The 26,510-nt window shown below is 44.0% G+C and overlaps 1 protein-coding gene and 1 long non-coding RNA gene across 2 annotated transcripts; one reads left to right on the forward strand and one right to left on the reverse strand.

The window, feature by feature from the left end:
* On the reverse strand, positions 1–13,116 carry LOC101731584 (myotubularin-related protein 2). Its single transcript, XM_031897331.1, has 8 exons — positions 12,930–13,116; positions 7,322–7,395; positions 6,440–6,534; positions 4,714–4,815; positions 3,549–3,632; positions 2,201–2,445; positions 1,209–1,475; positions 1–432 (listed from the first exon to the last, which is right to left on the reverse strand). The coding sequence occupies exons 2-6, from the start codon at positions 7,365–7,367 to the stop codon at positions 2,398–2,400; spliced, it is 375 nt and encodes a 124-aa protein (XP_031753191.1). The 5' UTR covers positions 7,368–7,395; positions 12,930–13,116; the 3' UTR covers positions 1–432; positions 1,209–1,475; positions 2,201–2,397.
* Positions 13,117–13,320: 204 nt separating this feature from the next.
* On the forward strand, positions 13,321–17,768 carry LOC116408905. The gene is made up of 3 exons (XR_004221410.1): positions 13,321–13,821; positions 16,960–17,014; positions 17,413–17,768. It is a non-coding gene; the product is annotated as an uncharacterized LOC116408905 (long non-coding RNA).
* Positions 17,769–26,510: the final 8,742 nt, after the last annotated feature.

Here is a 26,510-nt window from a genome sequence, read left to right on the forward strand (position 1 = left end):
TTTTATTAAGTCGAAGGCCATTGTGCCTTTTTAATGGGCAACTCAATACAAATGTGAAATGTAGCTGCAGGACAGAAATATAAAATTTCATGCAAATTATTAAAACCCATACAATGGGGATAAGTCTTTGCCTTCTCCTTGACTCCAGCCAATGACATTCCAAAGTCCTTCAACAAAACTTCTGGGTCCTCCCATTGCTTTTCTTTTTCCTCCATCTCTGTATCCGCTTGTCAAACCATGGGCTTCCTGTGGGCTGCCTCCAGCCCTGCGTGTCTATAGGCTCCTGTCATCAGGGGAGAGGGCTTCTGTACAATAAATGTCTTTAAATAAGGACTTCCATTGTATTTTCTGCTTCTGGGAAGTCGTTTTTGTGAGCAGTGTTGCCAACTCGCCCTCTGTGATCTGGAGTCTTCCCAAGAACAGGGGAATTATCTAGGAGAAACCAAGAATACAAGAACATTGTTAGAATATTTCTCATCCCTGTACTAGACAAGTGCTGAGCAACACAATAACCCTCATCCAACCAAAATGGCCTTTATCTAGGGCAACGGTTGAGGAAAAGCCTTGTGGTTAAGGCTCCATGGAGAAGCCATTGGTTCCAAAAATATCTAGGACAGCAGGCAAGAGTATTCACCCTAATAAACCTTCAAGCTGAGCATGATATATCAACTTAGGTGGCCTCCATGCTGAGCACCCCCAACTGCCACTGCACCATATCACCCCAGGGGTACCAGCCCCACAGCATGAGAATCACTGATGTAGGTCAATGGGCTGATTAGTGGGCTTTCAGGGGTATCTAGGAGAACAAACAAGTTAATTCCAAATCTCACCCTCAGTGGCCTTCAGGCTGAGCACTCCCACCTCTTCCGATCCATATCACCCATGCGTTGGTGGGGGAGTGAATACGGATTGCCACATCTTATTTGGCACTGGTCAGTGTTTACCATTGGCAATACTGCCAACGACTTCCCTAGCCAACTGCAACAGTGTTCCCTGCCCAGTTTGTCTTATTATAGTAGTGCCAACATTTTGTGCCACCAATGGGCTCTTCACGTAAATTTACCCAACTGGCAATGCCAGCTACCCACAGGCATTATGCACATACCTGGCCAACCGCATGTTCCGATTGGCTGGGACAAAGTTCTACGGAGGGGTCAGCCTTGTGCCTACTCTCTTTATGTCTCCATGTTTGCCATTCTCACGCTTACCTAGTTTCTCACATGCTTTGTTGGCAGTGTGCCGTAGCAAGGGGCTGCTCGAGGGAGTCATGTTTATCCGCCCCCTGCCTGGGAACGAAGCACTGTTTGGCCAAAACAGCTCAGGACTCTTCTCCGTCTGGGTGCTGTTGTCTTTGCTTCCTGTTTTGGCATGAGATGCCGTCACAAGTGGTATTGGGGGCGGCAGAAACAAAGATGGAGGGAGAAGCATTAAGGAAGGAGATGGGATTTCATGGTGATCCTTGCCCTGATTCAGACCTACAAATGAGAATCTGGGTGAGGGTTCTACTAAGACAATAAATTGGTTAGCTTCACTGCAAACCCCCCCCCCTCCCATGTTGTAATGTGTTTTCTGGTTCTATCACTGCTGGTTTCTGAGGATACCATTATTTCCATCATACTGAAAGCTTAACCTGGAATCTGTCTATCTAGACCCCTTATGAGCTATGGAGGCATAGAGATCTGCACTCATTTGGGGGAATTCTGGGTTGGTAGTCATGATTTAAACACCATCACCTTAAAGAACCAATAGACCCCAAAGTATTTCTGCTGAACCAATCAACTGAATGTACTGGTAAAGTGATATGGTATCCTCCCCATGCAGGCAGTAAGCCAACCTAGGAGACAGTTCCTGCCAATGCTATGCCTGCAGTTTCCTAACTACCAGCTTTTGTTGGTTGGCCACGCACCCAGTGACCTAACAACTCACCCTTTTTTACTGATCCAGAAGAAACCACAGAGGCAAAAAGCATATTGGTGCAGTGGAGCTTGGCCTATAGTAACTATCACTGCCCTGTGACTGATATAGCTGGAAGTGGGGTAGCCCAAGTGACCTAAAAGTCTGCAGAAGCTAATGGTTATCTATATCCTAGTAGTGAATAACAACCAACCTAGCGTCTGCTATGAGGGCATTAGGAGTAATATTTAAGAGCCAATGGTCATGGCTAACATCCCCAGGCCATACAATAAGCTGTAGCATTTACCTATACTTCCCTTGCGGGCTTTCTCTTCCTTCTACTCCTCGGCCGCCTGGTTGCTGTTCACCGATGTCTGCCTGGAATGGACTCCTGTGCTTGTGTTGGACAGAGTCACGGCAGCGATAGAAGGTACGGAGCGGGCCGGGCGTAAACTGGAGCTGTCATTCTTCCCGGGATCCTTCCGCGAGCGCTGATGGAGGACTTTAATCATAGCATCTTGCTCGATTATTTTTGCACGCAGATTTTTGATCCTGTTGGAAGAAATTCAGCCCCATTAATGATATAATTAGGAAATGGTTTCGCTGCTTTTAGTTTTCATGGAAACAAAGAGTTTTAAAGCATTTGGAGAGCAAGTGCACAATGATTTGTGTATTAGGAGAACGGCATTTATATGACATTACATGCAAATTCTAAGGAGAAATCAATATTCTGATATTCTGAATCTTCTCAGAAACCAAAACTGCAGAATGAATGTACATCGCAAAAGTGCTCAGAGGAGAAAGTTCACATTTATTTATTTTTTTATTTGCGTTTGAATCCTGTTTAAGAAAGTACAGATAAAACGATTTGCAAAGGGCTAGAATGCTACACCAATAGGTATAAATGCTGGCCAGTGTCAGTGCATATCCATAGCTGTGAGTCTCCCACAATGCCTTTTATTGAACTATGTGCTGTTAATTTCTTATAATGATCACAGTGTGCCAATAGGTTTATGTAGTTACACAACCAATCAGCAATAAGCTTTATTCCATCTAGGGCTGTTAGAATAAAGAATGGAAATACAGGTATGGGATCCCTTATCCGGAAACCCGTTATCCAGAAAGCTCCGAATTACAGAAAGCCTGTCTCCCATAGACCCCAGTTTAATCAAATAATTCAGAATTTTAAAACTGATTTCCTTTTTCTCTGTAATAATAAAACAGTACCTGTACTTGATCCCAACTAAGATATAATTACCCCTTATTGGGGGCAGAACAGCCCTATTGGGTTTATTTCATGGTTAAATGATTCCCTTTTCTCTGTAATAATAAAACAGTACCTGTACTTGATCCCAACTAAGATATAATTACCCCTTATTGGGGCAGAACAGCCCTATTGGGTTTATTTCATGGTTAAATGATTCCCTTTTCTCTGTAATAATAAAACAGTACATGTACTTGATCCCAACTAAGATATAATGGATCCTTATTGGAGGCAAAACAATCTTATTGGGTTTATAAGTAGACTTATTAGTAGTTTATTAGTAGGACTAAAGTATGGAGATCCAAATTACAGAAAAACTCAACTAGAAACCCCCAGAGCATTCTGTATAACGTGTCCAATACCTGTAGTTAATAAAGTGAATTGTCCCTACCTGCCGCCTGTATTCCTGGATCGGGTCATAGACCTTCCAGCCGTTTTCAGGAAACACTTCTTTGTACTCAAAGGCAAAGAGAGGCTGTGGGGAAAGTACAATACAACAATAAGTGAGATATTATAGATTATATATATAAACAGAAAGGGAAAGCCATAAATGGAGATCTGCCTTTGCCTAATCCATTTTGAGGGGACAGTTGTGTAAAGAATTTAAGCTGCTATTCATTAGCTAGAGGTTCATAGAGGTTATGGCGCATGTGTGCAACTATTCTGCGAATGCGCACCTACTCAGTTTTAATACAGTATATGTAAGTTAAGAGAAGCTGCCTGGGCCTGACACATTTTCCTCACAGGCTACTTGTTTTGGTGGCCCAGAGGTTCCTCCAACGAGAAGCCACTTGGCATGGCCACTGCTCAATACCTCTTGGCACGTGGGTGCTGTGCTGACAGATGGAGGGATGGAGCTGCCCCCCCCTATATCGGGTCTGTGCCAGAACACTGAAAGGACCTGATACAAAATCATAGGAGAAGTGGGCTGAAAAAACATGGCCCTGCCCCTGTAGAGCAATGGATATGCAGAGTGGCTTCTCATTGGGCAGTTTGCCCCCATGCTGAATTTAACCCTGGGTCAGGACAGACAGATGGTATCGCAGCCCCAGGTATTTGCTGCCAAAAATATCTATCATGCACTGGCAGTGGGCAAATATTAAGCCTAAATTGATGTTTAGGTTGAAATGGTAATTTTATTATCTGCAGGCCTTCAGGGCACCTATTAGTACCTGGTCAGTTCCCAAGACAGGGAGGTTGTTTAAGTGATATGACTAAACTGGTAAACACTGTGGGCTCACTACTGCCCCCCACAGGGATAAGCCAATGGGTCTGTTGAAGACAAGATGCAACGAGTCAGAAGTGAGTGATACAGCCTGTCTAGCTCTGGCACACCCCAGGGCTCTCCATTCCACTCATATTGTGGCACTGATGCCCCCCAAATACTGGCACCTATTTAACCTGCATGTCATTTTGTCCCACTAACCATTGATGCCCCTCTACCTGCCCTACCACCTATGTGGCTGCTTGATAAGAAGTATGCCAACCAGCCTACTTTACTAGCCCCATGCCAGATCCAGCACAGACAGGCCATAAAAGGCCCAAATGAGACTCACCAAGCCGTAATTTAATGGAAAGGCAAACTTCGCGAGATTCTCAAATACAGATTTACGTGTGCGCAGATCTTGCTTGTAGGCAAATCGGATGTTCCGCATATCCTGGCAAACGAGGGCAAAACCACAGAAAGTGACTATAAAGAAAGACCACCAAACGCAACAGCAAATAAACAGCTCTACCCTAGCGATATGTATGTTATTCTGCTAACACAGAGGGGGGTCCTCACCAATATGGACAGAACGAATGGGTTAGTAAGGCGAATTAAAGAGAAACTATACCCCTGTATAAAACAGCTGCTTCATCTAAATGGACCATATGCATAAAAATATACTTTTTAGTAGTATGTGCCATTGGGTAATCCTAAATAGAAATCTGCCATTTTAAGTACTAAGGGCCGCCCCCTGGGATCATAGGAGTCACAGTGCACACAAACAAACCAAGGCACACATACATGCTAGGCCCCATCAGCCAATGAATGGGCAGAATTGTGCCTTTTGCTCCCACACTACTTCTTGTTACAGTTAGAGCTGCATCACTTCCTGTCAGCTGATCTCTGAGGGAGCACACAGCCCATCGCTAAATGGCGGCCCAAACAAAATGATGTAAAAGGGCAATATTTACTGATATATATATATTCCAGTTTAATAATTCTTTATTAGGTCACCTAATATGAGATAAACTATCTGTTGCTTGAGTATCTATTTTGGGGGTATAATTTTTCTTTAAGGCTAGCGCATATGTAACACTGTTTGAAGTGGGTGGGGCTGAATTATTAGGGTAAGAAACAATATTCTCCCTTTGCACACATCATTATAGCTACTTTTTTGCCATAAGCAGTTACTATTTATTGGGCTGTTTGGACCTCTGGCCACTGAATCCCAGTCCAGGCCTGGACACAACAGAATACAATAAGTGCTTTTATTCACAATAGACTGGGCTTTGGCTCATAAGTGGCAAGCCTGACTCAGAGCGCAGAGCAGAAATGAGCCCTACAATCTTTGCCTGCTTGTGTTTCTATATTTCTTTTATACAATAGTTATCTTTATGGATGAAGACACACGGAGCTACAAGTAGCAGCTACTTGTCACTGCAACTAAACTAGACAATGCTGATCTTTAACTGATAATTGTCTTTACGTGTACAGTATTTTAGCAGAGGCAATTCTCAGTGTTGTCTATGGCAGTGAAATTTTGGCATTTAGTAGATGTGACAAGTAGCTGCTACTAAGTAGCTCCGTGTGTCTTCACCCTATGAGTTGGAGGCGGTGTGTGACTCCTGAGTAATTTCCCGTGACAAGGGAGATTTGTCATGGGCGACTAATCTCGCCATGTGCCAGAGCACGTTGCGCAGGCGATTTCAGCAAATCGGCAAAAATGTCTTGCGAGGCAACTTCGGCGATTTGCCGAAATCCCCTGCGCAGCGTGTGCCATCCCACTGGCGACTTACATTTTCACCGGTGGGATGGTAGTTCGGGGAGATTAGTCGCCCGTGACAAGGGAGATTTGTCGCGGGCGACTAATCTCCCCGTGTGCCAGAGCCCTAAATCCCCCATTCCTGTTAGTGGGGGGGACCGCACGGTATCTGGTTTATACAGAGACCCAGATTTGCCTGGAACCCAGCAGGACTGCACAGTGATAGGAACTAATTCCTGATTTTAAAGCTTGGAATTAAAAAAAAAATACAGGGACAGGTTCCCATGATGGTAGCTCCTCTATGTTCTCTTACCCTTTCCAGACTTCTGAAATAGAGTCGGTAATTGGTGACGGTGAAGCTCCCCTGATATGCGCCGCTGAATGGGCAGATGTACGTAACGTCTTTGGCTGAAAGGTACAAAATGCAAGTGTAAGCGAATATTCTCATTGTAAGGAATCTTTATTTACAGGATCCCATGGTAGCTCCCCCCGAGGCCCTGGTACCGACGCAGCCCCCCCCCCATTCATTTCTCATGGCCCAGACCCACTTCCATTCCTTCTAATCCTCTTCCCAGATGGTGAGCTCTAAGTTACTCATCTGCTGCTCCGGTGCCAGTCACTGCCTGACAGAACTCACGTGGCATAACTTCCCCTGCAGCCTCACTTCACTTACTGAACAACAACTCCCAGCAACCCCTAACAGCCGCCTAGTACTAGCCTGCATGCCTCCGCTTTAAAATATATTGAGTTTAGTAGCTATATTTCATAAAGGCCTCACTCTGCTGCAGTGTTGGAAACAATTCACTCACAATGCCTTTGATTATTCCCATATTGCTTTAACTGAAGGAATGTTGGCTAAAACAAATACTGCTAACAAGCCCGTGTTATTATACTTTCTCCTGCCTCCAGGGCCCCAGAATTAGCCCCACCAACCATAGGCTCAGGGAACCCTCAGGAAGCCCACGGAACTTATGTCATATGTCCACTGGATGGGGAGGTCATTGTGTTTAATGGGAGGCGAACTTGCCCTTTGTTGTACAGTTGCTAGGGAACATCATGGATACCCCTTAAACTAAATCGGATTTATCATGTCAGTTTATACCTAATGCTGCCAAGCCCATGTAATGTGCAAGAAGGAAAATAAATGTAGTGTAATTCCCAATATAAACCATCAGAAAGTAAAAATTTCAGATACCGATGTCCTTAACTGACTCTCCGGGGAGTAAGAGCAGCTCCTCCATCCCGACGGCTGCTTTCTCCTATCCGGACCTACGGAATAAAAACATGCAGCCAATGGGTGAGTAGAAGGTAAGGCTCTACCTACATGTATTTAGTTAAATCTCAGCTTCACCAGATCCAGAATATACTAAATGGCCCCCCTCCTCCACCTTCTAGGAGACAGCACCCCCTTAATGGTTTTAAATACCTTTGTTATATATTCCTATACTGATCAGCCTGTAGGCAAAATGGGCCCTCCAATATACTTCTATCCCCCCCAACCTACTCTTGGGTTCCACAATCCGCTCTGCATCAACTTAAACTATAATTTTATCCCTAGAGTCTGTTCCTCTACAGGCCTAACCTCCAATTCCCACAATTCCTTGTATGTTCTGTGATTTAAGGTGGCCAATAAAGCTGCCAATTCGGTCCTGCAGATGGAGCCCTCTAACAGGCCTGCCTGGCATATATCTGCCCAAGAACTGGCCAAATATTGACTGGGCAGGTTTAATAATCCTGTTGGGGTGAGGACCACATTAGTTCCTTGATGTAGTCCTTGCCTCTGTGGCATTAACCATTGTTGTGATACAAACATTTGGCTCTCAAAACTGACGTCACCCACCTCAAGGTGGCCATATCTAGTGGGTCCCAATGGTTTAAGTCACTGTTGCTGATATAGTAGTCTATATCCCTGTATAGGATTATAACAAGCTCCAAACAAGCGGATCTGGCCATGTATGGCCACCTTAAGCCAAGAGCAGATATTACTGTGAGAACTGACTGGTACTGCACAAACTAGCACTGTCTCAGGCGGGCCAAAGCCCTTCTTATTACTCCCCCCCCCATACCCCTCCTATTGTGTTATAATCCTGTACAGGAATATAGACTACTATATTAGTCTCTCAAACTGTTCAGACTCATATGTAAAGGACGGCAGTGCAGTAGTGGGTTGTAGCTTTGATTCCACTTAGGGAAATATCTGCAATGACTGTGCATGATGTCCCCGTGCCTCTGGGGACTATGGTTTCTTTACATACACCAAAACCCTACAAGCAGATTAATAGCCTCCTGATAAAACTGCCCCTAGTGTGTGTTTAGGTGATAGGGACCTTAGACTGTAAGCTCCTCCGGGGTAGGGACTGATGGGAATGTGATAGGGACCTTAGATTGTAAGCTCACTGGGGCAGGGACTGATGGGAATATGATAGGGGCCTTAGATTGTAAGCTCACTGGGGCAGGGACTGATGCATAATCTCTGTAAAGCGCTGAGGAATATGTTGGTATATAAATAAAGGATACTAATAATATGTGCTTCTCATTCTCTCCCAGCCTAACGAGATGCCCTAATTAACAGGGTGTGGAGTAAAAACCACAGGTTTGGTGGTTCTGTCAGACACAAGAGATAACAGACAAACACACCCAAACATGCTTACATACACGCACACGTTTATTTGGAATGGCGCAAATGTGCCCGTGTTTGGGTGTGCCCGTCATGTGTTATCTGTTTGCCTGGGTAATGAGCAAACCTGGGGCAGAATTACACAGTATGGCAGCTCCTCGCAGGATAGAATGTTAGCAGCACAGGAGCCAAACGGGGGAGAACTGATCAGAACCAACCAAATGGGGAGGAGCTTATCAAAACCAGCCAAATGGGGGAGGAGCTTATCAGAACCAGCCAAATTGGGAGGTGCTTATCAGAACCAGACAAACGGGGGAGAACTTTTCAGAACCAGCCAAATGGGGGAGGAGCTTATCAGAACCAGCCAAATGGGGGAGGAGCGTATCAGAACCAGAGAAGAGAAAGGGATAAACAAACACTGCTTTCAGGAGCAGGTATATTTACAATTAACTTTATTTTCTTTCATTAGGCAAAAAACAGGTTTTAGGTGCGGTTCCCCTTTAAGCACAAGTGACATATCTATCTACAGAAATATAATATATTTGTGGATGGAAAGATGCTTCAGGCTGAGGATAGAAAGCCGAACTGATCAGCTGATTCTTGCAGCGTTTCCCTTTTTCATTAACTGGGATAATCAGCAGTTTTATCACAAGCTTTGTTTTATTGTGCTTCCCTATTGGTGTTTGTATCGACACGCAATATTAGGGCTCTGGCACACGGGGAGATTAGTCGCCCGCGGCAAAACTCCCTGCTCGCGGGCGACTAATCTCCCCGAGTTGCCTTCCCCCTGCCATCCCACCGGCCAACATGTAAGTCGCCGGCGGGATGGCAGACGCGGCAGGGCGATTTCGGGAAATCGCCGAAAAAGCCTTGCGAAGCCTTTGCGCGAAATCGCGCCGCCGCGTCTGCCATCCCGCCGGCGACTTACATGTTGGCCGGTGGGATGGCAGGGGGAAGGCAACTCGGGGAGATTAGTCGCCCGCGAGCAGGGAGTTTTGCCGCGGGTGACTAATCTCCCCGTGTGCCAGAGCCCTTAGCACTCAGTGCTGCGTTACTCTGTAGCAACAGCAAGTAACCCCTCAGTGACTTCTAATATCCTTATCATTTACAGTAGGGGGTACATTATCCCTTATAATACATGAGTGATACTCAGAGTTCCCTGTATAACTCAGCCTGCAGCCTTGTGCCTTTATATGGGCACAGAACCCCTCAGTGACTGCTAATATCCTTATCATTTACAGTAGGGGGTACATTATCCCTTATAATACATGAGTGATACTCAGAGTTCCCTGTATAACTCAGCCTGCAGCCTTGTGCCTTTATATGGGCACAGAACCCCTCAGTGACTGCTAATATCCTTATCATTTACAGTAGGGGGTACATTATCCCTTATAATACATGAGTGATACTCAGAGTTCCCTGTATAACTCAGCCTGCAGCCTTGTGCCTTTATATGGGCACAGAACATTGCTGGTCCTCCCCCAGCATCCTCATACTATGGCCCGCTCCCCGCTGCAGCATCCTCCAGTTGCCCCCTAGCATCCTCCACAAAATCCTCCAGCTCCCTCCCAGCATCCTCCAGCTTCCTCCAGCGCCCTCATCAGCATCCTCCAGCCCCCCTTACCATCCTCCAGCTTCCCCCAGCGTCCTTCCCAACATCCTCCCCAGCATGCTCCAGCCCCACCTACCATCCTACCCCAGCATCCTCCAGCCCCACCTACCATCATCCAGTTTCCCCCCAACGACCTCCCCAACATCCTCCAGCATCCTCCCCAGCATCCTCCAGCCCCACCTACCATCATCCAGTTTCCCCCCAGCGACCTCCCCAACATCCTCCCCAGCATGCTCCAGCCCCACCTACCATCATCCAGCTTCCCTCAGCATCCTCCAGCCCCCCTTACCATCCTCCAGCTTCCCCCAGCGTCGTCCCCAACATCCTCCAGCTTCCCCCAGCGTCGTCCCCAACATCCTCCAGCCCCCCTAACATCCTCCCCCCTAACATCCTCCTCCCTACCATCCTCCTGAGGCATGTCCTGTGGCTCTCCCTGCTCTCCCCAGCACCCGCCTTCTGCACCCGCCTTCTACATCCGCCGCCGCCTCCTCCTCCGGCTGTATCCTCTTCTTATGCCCACCGGCTTGCCGCTGCAGTTTTTATAAGGTTGCGCCCGTGGTCAGCGGGTAATTCAATTGGCTGGGCCCCGTGCGTACTTGTGACGTCAGTACGCACGGGGCCCAGCCAATTGAATTACCCGCTGACCACCAATGACCCAAGGGCCGTAATTCTTTAAAGGGGGCCCGTGCTTAAAAACTGTGTCACGGCCGGGCCCCCTTTAAAGCAACAATCGGCCGGGCCCGGGACAACAGTCCCCCCCGTGCCCCCCTGACGGCGGCCCTGCTTATAATACATGAGTGATACTCAGAGTTCCCTGTACAACTCAGCCTGCAGCCTTGTGCCTTTATATGGGCACAGAACCCCTCAGTGACTGCTAATATCCTTATCATTTACAGTAGGGGGTACATTATCCCTTATAATACATGAGTGATACTCAGAGTTCCCTGTATAACTCAGCCTGCAGCCTTGTGCCTTTATATGGTCACTGAGCCCCTCAGTGACTGCTAATATCCTTATCATTTACAGTAGGGGGTACATTATCCCTTATAATACATGAGTGATACTCAGAGTTCCCTGTATAACTCAGCCTGCAGCCTTGTGCCTTTATATGGGCACAGAACCCCTCAGTGACTGCTAATATCCTTATCATTTACAGTAGGGGGTACATTATCCCTTATAATACATGAGTGATACTCAGAGTTCCCTGTACAACTCAGCCTGCAGCCTTGTGCCTTTATATGGGTACAGAGCCCCTCAGTGACTGCTAATATCCTTATCATTTACAGTAGGGGGTACATTATCCCTTATAATACATGAGTGATACTCAGAGTTCCCTGTATAACTCAGCCTGCAGCCTTGTGCCTTTATATGGGCACAGAACCCCTCAGTGACTGCTAATATCCTTATCATTTACAGTAGGGGGTACATTATCCCTTATAATACATGAGTGATACTCAGAGTTCCCTGTATAACTCAGCCTGTAGCCTTGTGGGGAATTATTTTTCTAATTTTATTGCTATATTTATGTCATTATAACAATATATAACACAACAGGTTCCAGACCTCCGACCTGGTTAGGGAGAGACCACACCAGAACCACAGGTTCCACAAGTGGAAAGGAAATCTGCACACAGGGTATTGTTCTTTTAAAGGACAAGGAAACCCAGAGTCACTGGGGAAGGGGGGTGCCAGCATGTGGAGGAGGAGGGGGCCCTCCCCTGATGGGTCTGGATAAGCCCCTGGGAATAGGACTAGATCAGCCTGATTTGGGCTAGTACCCGGCTGGCCTCACCCACCAAACAAGCAGTCCTTCCCCGTGTATGGGCAGCTTTTAGCCGAACCAACTTGGCCAATGTTCTGCCGACAGTTGCACTTCAATAAATGAGCTGCCCCCCCATTAGTTTATAACAGGATATGTACTATACTGACTCATGCCTATAGCAAATCTTACCCAGACTGGTGTTTAGCTGCTTGCCCCTGCCCCAATAACAGCTTTGGGCACCCCAACCCCCTCTCTGGGATACAGTAGAGCAGATCAATAACAGTTAGAGGCCCCTGACTGCCCCAATTACAAGTCAAATAATGTCTGGAGGATGTTGAGAGTTGTAGTACAACAACTGGAGGGCTGCAGGCTGGGCATCCCACATCCCTACATTGCCAGGGGCCCTCCATGTTTGCAGAAAAGGCAGGATCTGTTGCGGAACTACAACTCCCAGTATCTTCTCTAAGTTTGTGTTTGTAGTTCCTTGTGTAACAGAGCCCCAGCTGTACCCTGATCCGCAATATGAGAGAGAAGCCAACTGTGCCCAACTCTGCCCCAGGCAGGAAGGTACCATTACTGTTATTATTATTGTTATTGGTGCGGAAACAATCAGTGAGACCCCGGTGCCTGAGATTTAGCGGAACTACAACTCCCACAATCCCACCGCAAGGATTTCCCATTCGGGAGATACTGGGGGTTGTAGTGCAGCAACAGGTTGGCGATTCCTGACCCAGAGCTCTAACCCGCTCAGCTTCTACTCGTCTTACAGCGCAACCCACTCCCCGGCCCCGCACTCCCGAGTCCTTACTCACCCGGCTGATAGATCGGGGGGCGCTTCTTCCCGCACCCCAATATATTTTCTGCACTTCGGGATCGCGATACCAGCAGCGCATGCGCACGGCCAGCACTAGCGGCAACAGCGACACCTACAGGCGGAGCATAGGCGCAACCTGCCCGGGGCGGGGCTTAACCATGGGCCGGAGCAGTCCCTCCCACATTATAGGGCAGGTGTCACAGTTTTGTCCCGTCTGTGGCACAGGGGCGCTTGTGCTATGGCGTAATGGGAGAACTAGTCCGCAGGCGGCAATAATATAAATACAAGCCACTCATTCCAAGAAGGGGGACAGGAGAGGGGTAGGAATGGGGTTACTGAGCGGTCTCAGGTGGCTAAATAAGCCGAGGCTCAGATGCTACCAGTGTGGGACTGAGATGCCAGAGGACCAACAGGAAACCTTTTATTATTATTCCCACTTGCCAATTGTAATTCCTCCTTTGCTCATTTAGTCTCTTTAGTATCTCTTTCTTCTCATACAGGAATAGGGAATGCCCAAGAAATAGGCCCCCGGGAGTTTTCCTGTGTCCCCCATGGGCCAACTCTGGTAAATAGAAGCAGGAGGGCCCACTGACACCCGGGCCCACTTGGCGTTTCCCTGGTATCCTGGTGGGCCAGTCCCAGGGCCGCCATCGGGGGGACATCCCGGGCCGGGCGATTTTACCATTAAAGGGTTAATCAATTCCGGGCTCCTGTCATTGGTCAGCAATAATCCTGTTGGGCGCGCCCAGTGCATACATTTGACGTCAGTACACAAGGGGTGCAACCATATAAAAGTGAGAATGCAGCGGGGGAGCCTGGGGACACAGCCGTACGAAGCAGGAGGAAGCTGTAGGACACGGGGAGTTGGAGGATGCTGAGAAGGACACTGGGTGAGTTGGAGGATGCTGGGGGGGGGTGAGTTGGAGGATGCTGGAGGGAAAGTAGGAGAACACGAGGGGGGGTGAGTTGGAGGACGCTGGAGGGAAAGTAGGAGAACACGAGGGGGGTGAGTTGGAGGACGATGGAGGGAAAGTAGGAGAACACGAGGGGGGGATAGTTGGAGGACGCTGGAGGGAAAGTAGGAGAACACGAGGGGGGGTGAGTTGGAGGACGCTGGAGGGAAAGTAGGAGAACACGAGGGGGGGTGAGTTGGAGGACGATGGAGGGAAAGTAGGAGAACACGAGGGGGATGAGTTGGAGGACGCTGGAGGGAAAGTAGGAGAACACGAGGGGGGGTGAGTTGGAGGACACTGGAGGGAAAGTAGGAGAACACGAGGGGGGGTGAGTTGGAGGACGATGGAGGGAAAGTAGGAGAACACAAGGGGGGGTGAGTTGGAGGACACTGGAGGGAAAGTAGGAGAACACGAGGGGGGGGTGAGTTGGAGGACGATGGAGGGAAAGTTGGAGAACACGAGGGGGGGTGAGTTGGAGGACGCTGGAGGGAAAGTAGGAGAACACGAGGGGGGGTGAGTTGGAGGACGATGGAGGGAAAGTAGGAGAACACGAGGGGGGGTGAGTTGGAGGACGATGGAGGGAAAGTAGGAGAACACGAGGGGGGGTGAGTTGGAGGACGATGGAGGGAAAGTAGGAGAACACGAGGGGGGCTGAGTTGGAGGACGATGGAGGGAAAGTAGGAGAACACGAGGGGGGTGAGTTGGAGGACGATGGAGGGAAAGTAGGAGAACACGAGGGGGGCTGAGTTGGAGGACGATGGAGGGAAAGTAGGAGAACACGAGGGGGGCTGAGTTGGAGGACGATGGAGGGAAAGTTGGAGAACACGGGGGGGGGGTGAGTTGGAGGACGCTGGGAGGAGAGTTGGAGGATGCTGGGGGAGGGGAGGAGCTGAAGGCTTCTGGGGGGGGAGCTGGAGGATGCTGGGGGAAGGGGGGGAGCTGGAGGATTCTGGGGGGGAGAGCTGGAGAATGCTGGGGGAGAAATATATATATATATATATAGATGCTGAATTGTTATGTGCACCCTGATATTCTGCAGCTGCTCTCCTGCCTTCATCTGCGCCAAGAGGAACACTATAAAGGGAAACTCCACCTAATGTTTCTTTGTATAATAAATAAAATGTAATTTTTGTTTCCAGTTGGACATTTAAATTATTTATGCTCTGCCTTCTGTAACCCCATATTTACAGTGCTACCTGGCTGTCTGGGCCATTCTGCAGCCACATTTGTTATTATTCCCATTATCTCCTATTCCTTTTTTGGTCTTTCATTCTAACTGACCAGCCACCCAGCCGGTATTTCATTCGCCTAGCCAGTAAAATACCATGTAAAGCAAGTGCCGGTATTACTGTAAAGTATTACAAATGTATTCTGCCCCTTTGCATCATCAGCCAACCCCTTCCCATAATCACCCAGTACCTCTTTATGTCACTGGACCACCCCTTTATGTGATTGGCCGCCCTGCTGGTATTCAAGTGGCAGCCCACATGCATTGTTACTGGGGTAAATGGGGCAGAAAACCAGAGATCAGAATCAGTAGCCCATGTGCTGATAATCAGGGTCGGACGGGGCCGGCTGGGCACCCAAAATTGAAAATGAAAATTCACAAGAACGTTGGCAATTAACCAAAACGCAAGCAGGACATGTCTTGGTGTCTTAACTATGTGCATTTTTTTTCCCAGGGCTAATTACACCAGGGTTAAAATATGCCAATTTATTATGTGCATCAAACTCCAAGTATAACAATACAGCGACCAGTTTAACATCTCATTATCTACATTATATCCCACTGTACGTCATTGCTTTATGGCATTAAGTCATCAGTAAAATTTCCCCTGTACAACTGTATGGGAAACAAAAAACACTGGCCTAATTTTCTTTTTATTCACCGTGCGATCCGACGTTTCGGTCCCTCTTGGGCCTTTATCAAGGACATTGTGCAAGTGAAAAATACAAACTTAAATAGTTCAAAAATGTGAAGAAAAAAAACACTTCCGTGACATCACAATTTGCACAAACTGTCACAGTGCAGCTCATGTACAATTAACCAATCAATTTATACAAAGTGTTACCATATAAAATATGGTCAGTGTAATCTTTGTTTCTCACCAGTAGGTGTCAGCATAATAGTCTAATAGTCCATATTATACTCATATATCCATGTATCCTCTGCTCCTCACTACATCACTATATATATATATCATTAAACCCTTTAAAACCTATTTGGGCCTCTGCACATTTTAGATATTTAACCACAGTAAGTACAGTACTTCCTTACGAGTTAAAAATAGCAGTTAAACAAAGCTTGTTTTGCATAAAATGTATTTACAAAATGTTGATTAATACCTATTATCTCAGAGAGTTTCACAAGGCTTGAAACATATTTTAACCATATTCTGCCCAAGTACTTAGCCCGTATTTTGCCAAATACTATATTGTCTAATAGAAGGTTAATTGGTTTTAGGCTCTCATACAATATACTAAGTGCAAATAACAAGTAGAGTAGGGTGGAAGTATCCCCAGTGATCCGCTAACGCCACTTTATCGCCACTGTAGCCTCCCTCTGCACCGCTTCTCACCGCGCGGTCGTTCCTTTGGCGTCTGACGTCACGCACCTCTTGGAACTACGGATACCCACTACGGACAAGCATTCCGCTCACTCACTTTACATGCCCCTCTCATAACAGAGAATCCAGAGCTGTAATGTGGTTCCCGTGATATGAGAGGGAAATCTGAAGTAAGAGAGTGAAATGCATTTAAAGTGCAGGGAATAAGAATATAAGACACTAAGTCCATTCAACTTCTTTCACGTTATGGGGGTTTTCAACTCCATGTAACACACACGACTCTCAGTTTGAGGTTTTTGGGATCATTTAGAGATAAGTCACAGCTCTTCACTCCTAGATTATAGGCTTCTAATGTATTTGTTATTGTGCTTCCCAAATAGAATCAGTATCAGGGGTGGATGGAGAGACAGCAGAAATATCTGAATGATCTGCAACTGGAATTACTATCATGTGCCCCTGTGTATATTCTTCTCTAATAGTTGTCTTTTCCCCATATTTTAATATCCAGGCCGACATCTGGTCTCTGGGGATTGCGGCCATCTATATGGCTGAAGGGCATCTCCGTAAGTAAACCCTAGTGTGTGTGTGTATCATACTGCAGAACTGTTAGTAGAAAGGTATGATTGACATGTTGTAACATAGATTACTATTAAGTAATAGGGGGCAGAGTTACTAAAAATTGATTTTGCATTATTCATAATACACAATTTTTCAAGGCAAAACAATCCAATAATTCTTCAAACATAAAAAAGTCACCAGCTGGCAAGCTTCTGTATATGTCAATAGGGTGATATTATTAGAATGTTTAACAAGGACTATCAGCCAGATAGATTACACAAAGGTTTATACAGGGCACTTGGCTTTGCTCATTCTATTAACATATTTTAAATGCATGAACTCTGAAAAATTACATATTACATAACATGACAATTACAATTTTGACCCAATTTCTTTTTTCCAGGAGTGAAAACTTCCATTTCTTTATTAATGAATGTCTGCAGACGAATCCAGCGAGAAGACCATCTGCAAGGCAGCTACTGACAGACCCATTCATTGCAGAGCTCAGGGATGAAAGGGGTGTAAAGAGGAGCCTCACGCAATATATGCAGAGGGGTAGGGGAACCCCTCATTCTCATTATAGTTACCTTGATGTATAGACTATAACCACCTACCGCTCTTCTTCATATAATCATTCTATAAGTGAAGCCGCCAGTAATAAAGACTTGTATTAGGGCAGAGGTCACTGAACTAGGCCAAATCTAGGGGAGACACGGGTGAAGGTGGTTTAAGAAACAGCTTTATTCACAATTGTCCTATCTACTCACATACAGACCCATACTGACCTTTCTATCCACTCACATACAGACCCATACTGACCTATCTATCCACTCACATACAGACCCATACTGACCTATCTATCCACTCACTCACAGACCCATACTGACCTATCTATCCACTCACATACAGACCCATACTGACCTATCTATCCACTCACATACAGACCCATACTGACCTATCTATCCACTCACATACAGACCCACACTGACCTATCTATCCACTCACATACAGACCCACACTGACCTATCTATCCACTCACATACAGACCCACACTGACCTATCTATCTACTCACATACAGACCCACACTGACCTATCTATACACTCACATACAGACCCACACTGACCTATCTATACACTCACATACAGACCCATACTGACCTATCTATCCACTCACATACAGACCCACACTGACCTATCTATCCACTCACATACAGACCCACACTGACCTATCTATCCACTCACATACAGACCCACACTGACCTATCTATCTACTCACATACAGACCCATACTGACCTATCTATCCACTCACATACAGACCCACACTGACCTATCTATCCACTCACATACAGACCCACACTGACCTATCTATCTACTCACATACAGACCCACACTGACCTATCTATCCACTCACATACAGACCCATACTGACCTATCTATCCACTCACATACAGACCCATACTGACCTATCTATCCACTCACATACAGACCCACACTTGATAGGGTTTAAATTGCTTAATGCTGAATTTACACAATTTTGTTTTCAATCATGAAGGCCTGTGAATGTGTTACTTCAATTGTTATGATTATCCTCACTATCTTGTCTTTGTCCAAGTTGCTTTTGGCCTTGATTATCTCAGCTAATATTCAAGGCTAAGAGATCATAATAAAGCTTCAGCAGCTAATTAAATAATTTCTGTATTTCTACTAATAATTGCAATGTACCCACCCATGATACGTAAGCATAATGGGATGTGTTTTTCTATCTACTATATAAGTAATATCAAAACAAAATAAAGTCGTACTTGTTTGCAATACACATACTGGTTGTATCGTTTGTACAAGTTCCCTGATCAGCGCACATGCGCAGACGATATCAGATGTTTCGCCGACGCACAGATTAAATCGAACCGGTTCGTGACTGCTTAGATATAGTGCAGAGAAGCACAGACGGAGTTAAAGAGATTAACCCTTACAACACTGACCTATCTATCCACTCACATACAGACCCACACTGACCTATCTATCCACTCACATACAGACCCATACTGACCTATCTATCCACTCACATACAGACCCACACTGACCTATCTATCCACTCACATACAGACCCACACTGACCTATCTATCTACTCACATACAGACCCATACTGACCTATCTATCCACTCACATACAGACCCATACTGACCTATCTATCCACTCACATACAGACCCACACTGACCTATCTATCCACTCACATACAGACCCACACTGGCCTATCTATCTACTCACATACAGACCCATACTGACCTATCTATCCACTCACATACAGACCCATACTGACCTATCTATCCACTCACATACAGACCCACACTGACCTATCTATCCACTCACATACAGACCCATACTGACCTATCTATCTACTCACATACAGACCCATACTGACCTATCTATACACTCACATACAGACCCATACTGACCTATCTATCCACTCACATACAGACCCATACTGACCTATCCACTCACATACAGACCCATACTGACCTATCTATCTACTCAAATACAGACCCATACTGACCTATCTATCCACTCACATACAGACCCATACTGACCTATCTATCTACTCACATACAGACCCACACTGCCCTTTTTATACAAGACAGCACTTTATTTGCTTTAGTAGCCACAGAATGATATTGGAATTAGACAACTTGTTATCTACAAAAATACCCAGAACCCCAAATCGCTTAGAAAAGCACAAGCAACCTGCTCCTCTATAGGGCGAAGAAGTGTGGAGAGTGTAAAACTGTAGGAGGAGTAGGGCACTGTAGGGCATGTGTGTAGCAGGGAGTATACTAAGCAAAACGTATGTGCATTGGGCTTCCCATTGACTCCAATGCGATTCAGCAAATTGCAAATTTTGACACAAAGCAAAACATGGCAGATTAACTTAAAACTTTCAGCAAATCTTGAAATTAAGGGAAAATGTTTCATTGGTAGTCCCAGGGTGTTGGGCAGCAGCTCCGATTGGCTCAGTCTTTGTCAGGGACTGATGTGAGTAGAGCTCATTTTGTTCAGATAAAAACATAGATAAAAATAATCATTTTAATATTGGTACAGTGCGACTTTAGTGGCGCTAATGATGTGAATATGTTGGAATGATTATAATAATACTAATTACAGAGATTTTGATTTTGAAGGGGGATGTTGCACTTGTTCCTACACACAATAATTGTGCCATTCCCTATCCTGATATTTTATATATTTAATAGTGGGGCATTCTCTATGCTGATATTTTATATATTTAATAGTGGGGCATTCTCTATGCTGATATTTTATATATTTAATAGTGGGGCATTCCCTATGCTGATATTTTATATATTTAATAGTGGGGCATTCTCTATTCTGATATTTTATATATTTAATAGTGGGGCATTCTCTATGCTGTTATTTTATATATTTAATAGTGGGGCATTCTCTATGCTGATATTTTATATATTTAATAGTGGGGCATTCTCTATGCTGATTTAATCTGCATCCTATAATGGCAGCAATTCCTATACTCATGTTATGCACATAGAATAACAGCTCGTTCTCTATGGATACTTGTGCGCTAAAATACATTTAAATATTGAAACTATAGGATTGTTGTGCAATTAGCAGAGATTCCTGCTAACTCAGTGAGTATCAGGTACAGGGCAACACTGCATTCCCTATACACATATACATTACATACAATAATGGGCGAGTCTCTGTACCATTCCTTATAGAAATATATTATACATGTTGTAACGGTCCCATTCCCTATACTGGATACACAATAAACACGTGCTCGTCACGGCAACAAAACCCCCTGCATTTTATTGGAAAATGGCTGAATCCAACAGTCATTATCTGAGCTGCTGATACAGATTTCCCGCCTCTGGCTGCTCCTGTGATGTAACGGTATGTGAATCTCTCAGTGGCAGTTATTCTTTGTCAGGCAACTGAGGTGAGTAGAGCTGTTTTGGTTCAGGGGAAAACATGGATAAAAATAATCATTTTAATGCTGGTTTGTTGCGGCCTTGTAATTATGTTAGAATGTGTGAAAGTGCAGGGAAATTGATTTTGCTCCTACATGCCATTATTATATGGGGTTTTCAGATCTTTCCATAATTTGAATCTCAACACTCTACTTAACCATTATTTAACCATTAAATAAACAATAGGATTGCTTTGCCCCCAATAAGGGGTAATTATATCTTAGTTGGGATCAAGTACAGGTACTGTTTTATTATTACAGAGTAAAGAGAATCATTTAAACATGAAATAAACCCAATAGGGCTGTTCTGCCCCCAATAAGGGGTAATTATATCTTAGTTGGGATCAAGTACAGGTACTGTTTTATTATTACAGAGAAAAGGGAATCATTTAACCATGAAATAAACCCAATAGGGCTGTTCTGCCCCCAATAAGGGGTAATTATATCTTAGTTGGGATCAAGTACAGGTACTGCTTTATTATTACAGAGAAAAGGGAATAATTTAACCATTAAATAAACCCAATAGGACTGTTCTGCCCCCAATAATGGGTAATTGTATCTTAATTGGGATCAAGTACAGGTACTGTTTTATTATTATATAGAAAGAGGGAATCATTTTTAAAAATTAGAAATATTTGATTAATATGGAGTCTATGGAAGATGCCTTCTTGTAATTCAGAACTTTCTGGAATGGGTTTCCGGATAATCAATCCAAATGGTGTCCGCACTCCAAGGCTCAATATTCTGCGGGGTGCTTAGCCAAAATTATGTATGCATAGAAAATAATCATCTGTGGCCAGCACACCCTTCAATGTTTCATCAAAAATATTTTTATTGCAGATATATTGTTAAAACCAACGTTTCGGTCCTTGTTAGAAAGGACCGAAACGTTGGTTTTAACAATATATCTGCAATAAAAAATTTTTTGATGAAACATTGAAGGGTGTGCTGGCCACAGATGATTATTTTATATATATATATATATATATATATATATATATATATATATATATATATATATATATATATATATATATATAGGGACTGTACATAGAAGACAGAATTTGGATTACTAAAATGATGTTTCTTTTTGTGTCTTTAGAAGGATATTACCGAGATGAGCGCTTTTAGAGATTTTCGGAAACAATTGCGGAAATCTTTCCGCAATTGTTTCCTGTTTTCTTGCCTTCGCAAGGTAAGGACTTCATTTTCTCTACTGTAACATGTTATATTTCATTCTGTGGGTAACGTCACCGAGGGACAAACTTGTCCTTAAACTCAGTGATGAGCAAATTTGTTCACCAGGCATGGATCCGCAGCTAATTTCCCCACAAAAATTAGCTGTCGTGTCATAAAAGGTGTGGTCACATCAATATAGGCGCGGTCACATCAATATAGGCGCGGTCACATCAATATAGGTGCAGTCAAATCAATATTGGCGCGGTCACATTAAAAAGGGTCACGTAAAATAAGAGGCATGGCATCCGCGTTTCGCAAATTTTTCCATAGTTTTGCTAATTTTTCGCCAAAGCGAAACGGGACAGTTTCGCTCGTAACTAGTGATGATCTCTAAAGATTGTTCTGTTTGTGACCAATGGAAATGGAACCTGAGTTCCTGATACTGAACAGATACCAAATACCTCAAATTTGTCATTTTAGCATCATTTTTAATGTGTAGCAAAAACTCAAATTCCGTAAACAGTTAAAATCTTGACTAGGACAGCCGCCATTAACTCCTACATGCCCTTGCAGGCTTTTACATGGCAGCTTTTTACAACTGAGTGTTTTGGGTTTTGTTTTTTTTGTTTTTTAAATGTGCATTTTTTAAAAACAATATTTAAATTTGTTGTTTTCAGTGTAAATAAACTTAATAAAAATAGTAACGCTGATAATAAGCCCCTGACTGCGCCTGATTATATGTGTGTATTGTGCTGCCAACATCACTGCTGCAGTTGCAGAATGAGCCCTATCTGTTATATGAGTCAGTACAGGGGATACACTGGGTTACATTGGTTTTTGCACCAAATTCTCAAAGGGGAGGTTCATCTTGACATTAAAGGAGAAGGAAAGGCTAAGTCACTTGGGGGGGCTAAAACGTTAGGCAGGAAGGAGGAAGCGCTGCAGGTACCCCGGGCTGGTGCTGTTCTCTCCCAACAGGGGCACCAGCCCGGGGTAAAAGGTAAGCGATTCAAGTCACTTGGGGGTGCCTAACATTTTGGCACCCCCAAGTGACTTTGCCTTTCTTTCTCTTTTAACTTGTTATAGAATGGCCAATTCTCAGCAACTTTTCAATTGGTCTTTGTTTATTTTTTTATAGTTTTTCATTTATTTGCCCTTTTCTTCTAACTCTGTAGCTTTCAAATGGGGGTCACTGACCCCGGCAGCCTTAAAACGATTGCTCTTTGAAGCTACAATTTTACTGTTATTGCTGCATTTTTTATTCAGGTCCTCTCCTATTCATGTACCAGTCTCACATTTAAACCACTCCCTGGTTGCTAAGGTAATATGGACCCTAGCAACCAGATATCTGCCAAAACAGAAATCAGGAGAGATGCTGAACAAAAATTAAAATAATTGAATAACTACAAATAATAAAAAATGAAGACCAAGTGCCCAAATGTAGGTGGGGCTACAAACAGCCAATCAGATGTCACCCATCAATTTTCAACGGGAGAATTTAACCTGTTTCCATTCTCACACATTTAACACCAGTGTCCCCAAACTTATCACAGCTGGTACTGGGGCACTGAAGTTAAAGGTTAGAAAAAGTAGGCGGAGCCACCAACTGCCAATCAGATGTCGCTCATTGAGTTTCAGCTGGGAAATTTAAATTGCTGCCATTCTGACACTATTAAACCAGGGTCCTCAAACTTTGCCCAGTGTGGAGCCAATCAGATTTCGGATCAGTTTAATGATGGTTTTTCTATTTGCTCATGTGTTTTTTGTGATAAGACTTTTTTCTTTTTCTTCATTAGAAAAGAACAGATCATTCCATCAGAGAATCTGTTGTGGTAAGCAGAGAAGGATTGTGCAACATTGTTTCCCAAACACCATTTTCCCAACTATTTGTGTTATCAAAGCCATGTTATTCCCTTGCCTATAGATTTATATGCACAAAGGCCTTGATGAAGCTGCACCAATATATATATATATATACATATATCCAGTTCTTACTGGTCGAGTAGAAAACAACTAGATAAAAGCCAATTTATTTATAGTTGGCCACACACCCCTCTCTTTTGAATAAAAATAATGTTTCAATGACAGCTGCAGTATCATCCTTTACCAGCCCCATAGATGACCCATATAATAAATGTATTATTGTTATTGTTAAAACCCCTTTCTTTGTTGATGATGGAATCTACTTTCTCTCTCCTGGCAAAGGGATAGCCTTTGGCCTTTGCATTATCATCACAATAAATCTGACCCTGTATTTATTTTACATGACACTTTCATTCCATAAAGTAATGCCAACTTTTTATCACTCAAACAGGAGGAGCCCACTATAGAGCCCAATAACATCATCTGCCTGGTAAGTAGTAAAGGAGTTGGTATCATACAGTCCGTATATTATTAGCTCTCCTTAAGTGTTGTGTTGCCTTTAACTGTCCCATTGCCCAGTAACATTTTGCCTCTCGGGCCTTTTTACTATTATTACTATCATTACCAAAGATCTGTTCTCTTAGGCAGTGATTATTAGATTAGATTCCTTCAGTTTGGGCCCCATAGCCAAGTTCCGAGCCCTTTCTAGTGTGGAAGCTACACAAATTTTTAAGCATATTTTTAACATAAGCGCTGTTAGCTTGATCCGTGGCTCTCTGTGATCTATTGTCTTCTCTTAACCAGGTACCTTCTGTTGGTTCCAGCAATTCCATCTGCCAAGTAAGTACCAAAGCAATATAAATAAAGCCCCAGTCCCTGAATATTACATCTCACTCTTTTTCACTATATTCACAAAGCTGAGTTGGTTTGATCACTTTTATCTCTTAACCAGGAACCAGCAGAAGCCCCTGGCTATAACACCTGCCAGGTAAGTAGTAACATAAAATGGTTTGATTTTCTGAAGTCGAGAGACTTTGCTTTAGACAAGGTGCATTTTAGATACTGAACTACACGGTGATAGGAAGTTGATCAGATAACTTATTTTATCCTATTTAGGAGGAGCGACCAGAGCAGAATCTGGAGTCAGGCACGGACATCTGCCAGGTAAATACAAGAGAGGGGGAGCAGGGGCAAATAAAAATCACCCTATATTACATGCAAGATTGTGTTTTAGCTTCTTTACAACAGAAATCATTCATTGTGCAACATCTTTTTTCCAATTTCTTCACCAGGAGACTCCAGTTACCCCTGATACGGACATCTGTCAGGTAAGAAGAAATAATATGTTCACAATACAAAAAAATATTTTTAAATTATATAAAACCCAGATTCATTATGGGGGGGGCAATTAGTAAGGCACCACTGACTTTGGTGGTGGTGAGTCTGTCCCACCTCATGTTCTGAATCCAGGAGTTACCTCCATCCTCAGGCTGATGGTAACATCAAGGTTTCCCTATTGGCCACCACGAATATATACAGTGAACTTGTGCCTAACAAATTGAGTAAATGCAATATTTTAACTCTGAGTTGGAACTGTAGGAAAAAACATGGTAAATTCATTACCATATACAACTGGCATTGCCTCACTTGTTGCTTTACAAGGTTTATTTTTTTCAGCCATTGTATTACTTTGAGCCTTACAGTATTGGTTTTGACCATTTTTCAGGAGGAAGAGCAGCCAGTACAGCAGGAGAGCACCAACATCAGCCCCTGCCACTTCCAGGTAAGCAGAAAATAACAAATGAATGAAAATGATTTATTTTATCATATTCTCTGCTGAACTGAGCTGATCTTACAACATAACCTTTTCTCTGTTAACCAGAACACCTTGGAAGTATGTACTGGCCCTCACACCGAGACCCGTGAGGTAACTAGCAAAGAATTGTACAGTTTCCCAATGTTTTTAAAAGGGCTTAGTTTCTCTTTAAGCCACAGGGTTCATGAATAATCTCTGTAAGGGATAAAGATAATATTTACCCAGCAGTATAGCTTATTTACCAAGTGCTAACTTGCTCAAATGCAGTTGCCCATACTGACCAATCAGCATATGTTTCTTTTAAATTTTTACCTTGTACAAGTTAAAACATAGATATGATTTGTTGCTAAGGTTAAAACTTACAATACATACAATTCAGTCCATATATTAGTAAATTAGTACCACTGTGTCACTTTGGGATATGCAGACAGAAGGGCTCATTTACAAGTGTAATTTGGGGCTGAGCAAAAATGGGCGCAGTTGTTGCTCAAACTAAAGCCATTTATTAGAGGTAATAGTATTTTCTTGTCTTTTAACCAGGAATTGCAAATGGAAGCTGAGGTGAGCAGCTCCAAGGTAAGCAGAAAGGGAAACTTTTCCAAACTTTGCAGTGTTTTTTGCTGTAAACTATTTGTGATTTTT

The sequence above is a fragment of the Xenopus tropicalis genome, chromosome 2 (genome assembly GCF_000004195.4).
Source record: "Xenopus tropicalis strain Nigerian chromosome 2, UCB_Xtro_10.0, whole genome shotgun sequence".
Lineage (NCBI taxonomy): Eukaryota > Metazoa > Chordata > Amphibia > Anura > Pipidae > Xenopus > Xenopus tropicalis.

What these genes read in the sequence shown, in the direction of transcription:
- LOC101731584 (XM_031897331.1), bottom strand. Translation starts at nt 7,367, where the DNA reads ATGGAGGAGCTGCTCTTACTCCCCGGAGAGTCAGTTAAGGACATCG. An exon ending in TTCCATTAAATTACGGCTTG is followed by an intron (nt 3,633 to 4,713) that starts GTGAGTCTCATT and finishes CTTTCCCCACAG; the next exon opens with CCTCTCTTTGCCTTTGAGTA. An exon ending in TCCAGGAATACAGGCGGCAG is followed by an intron (nt 2,446 to 3,548) that starts GTAGGGACAATT and finishes TTCTTCCAACAG; the next exon opens with GATCAAAAATCTGCGTGCAA.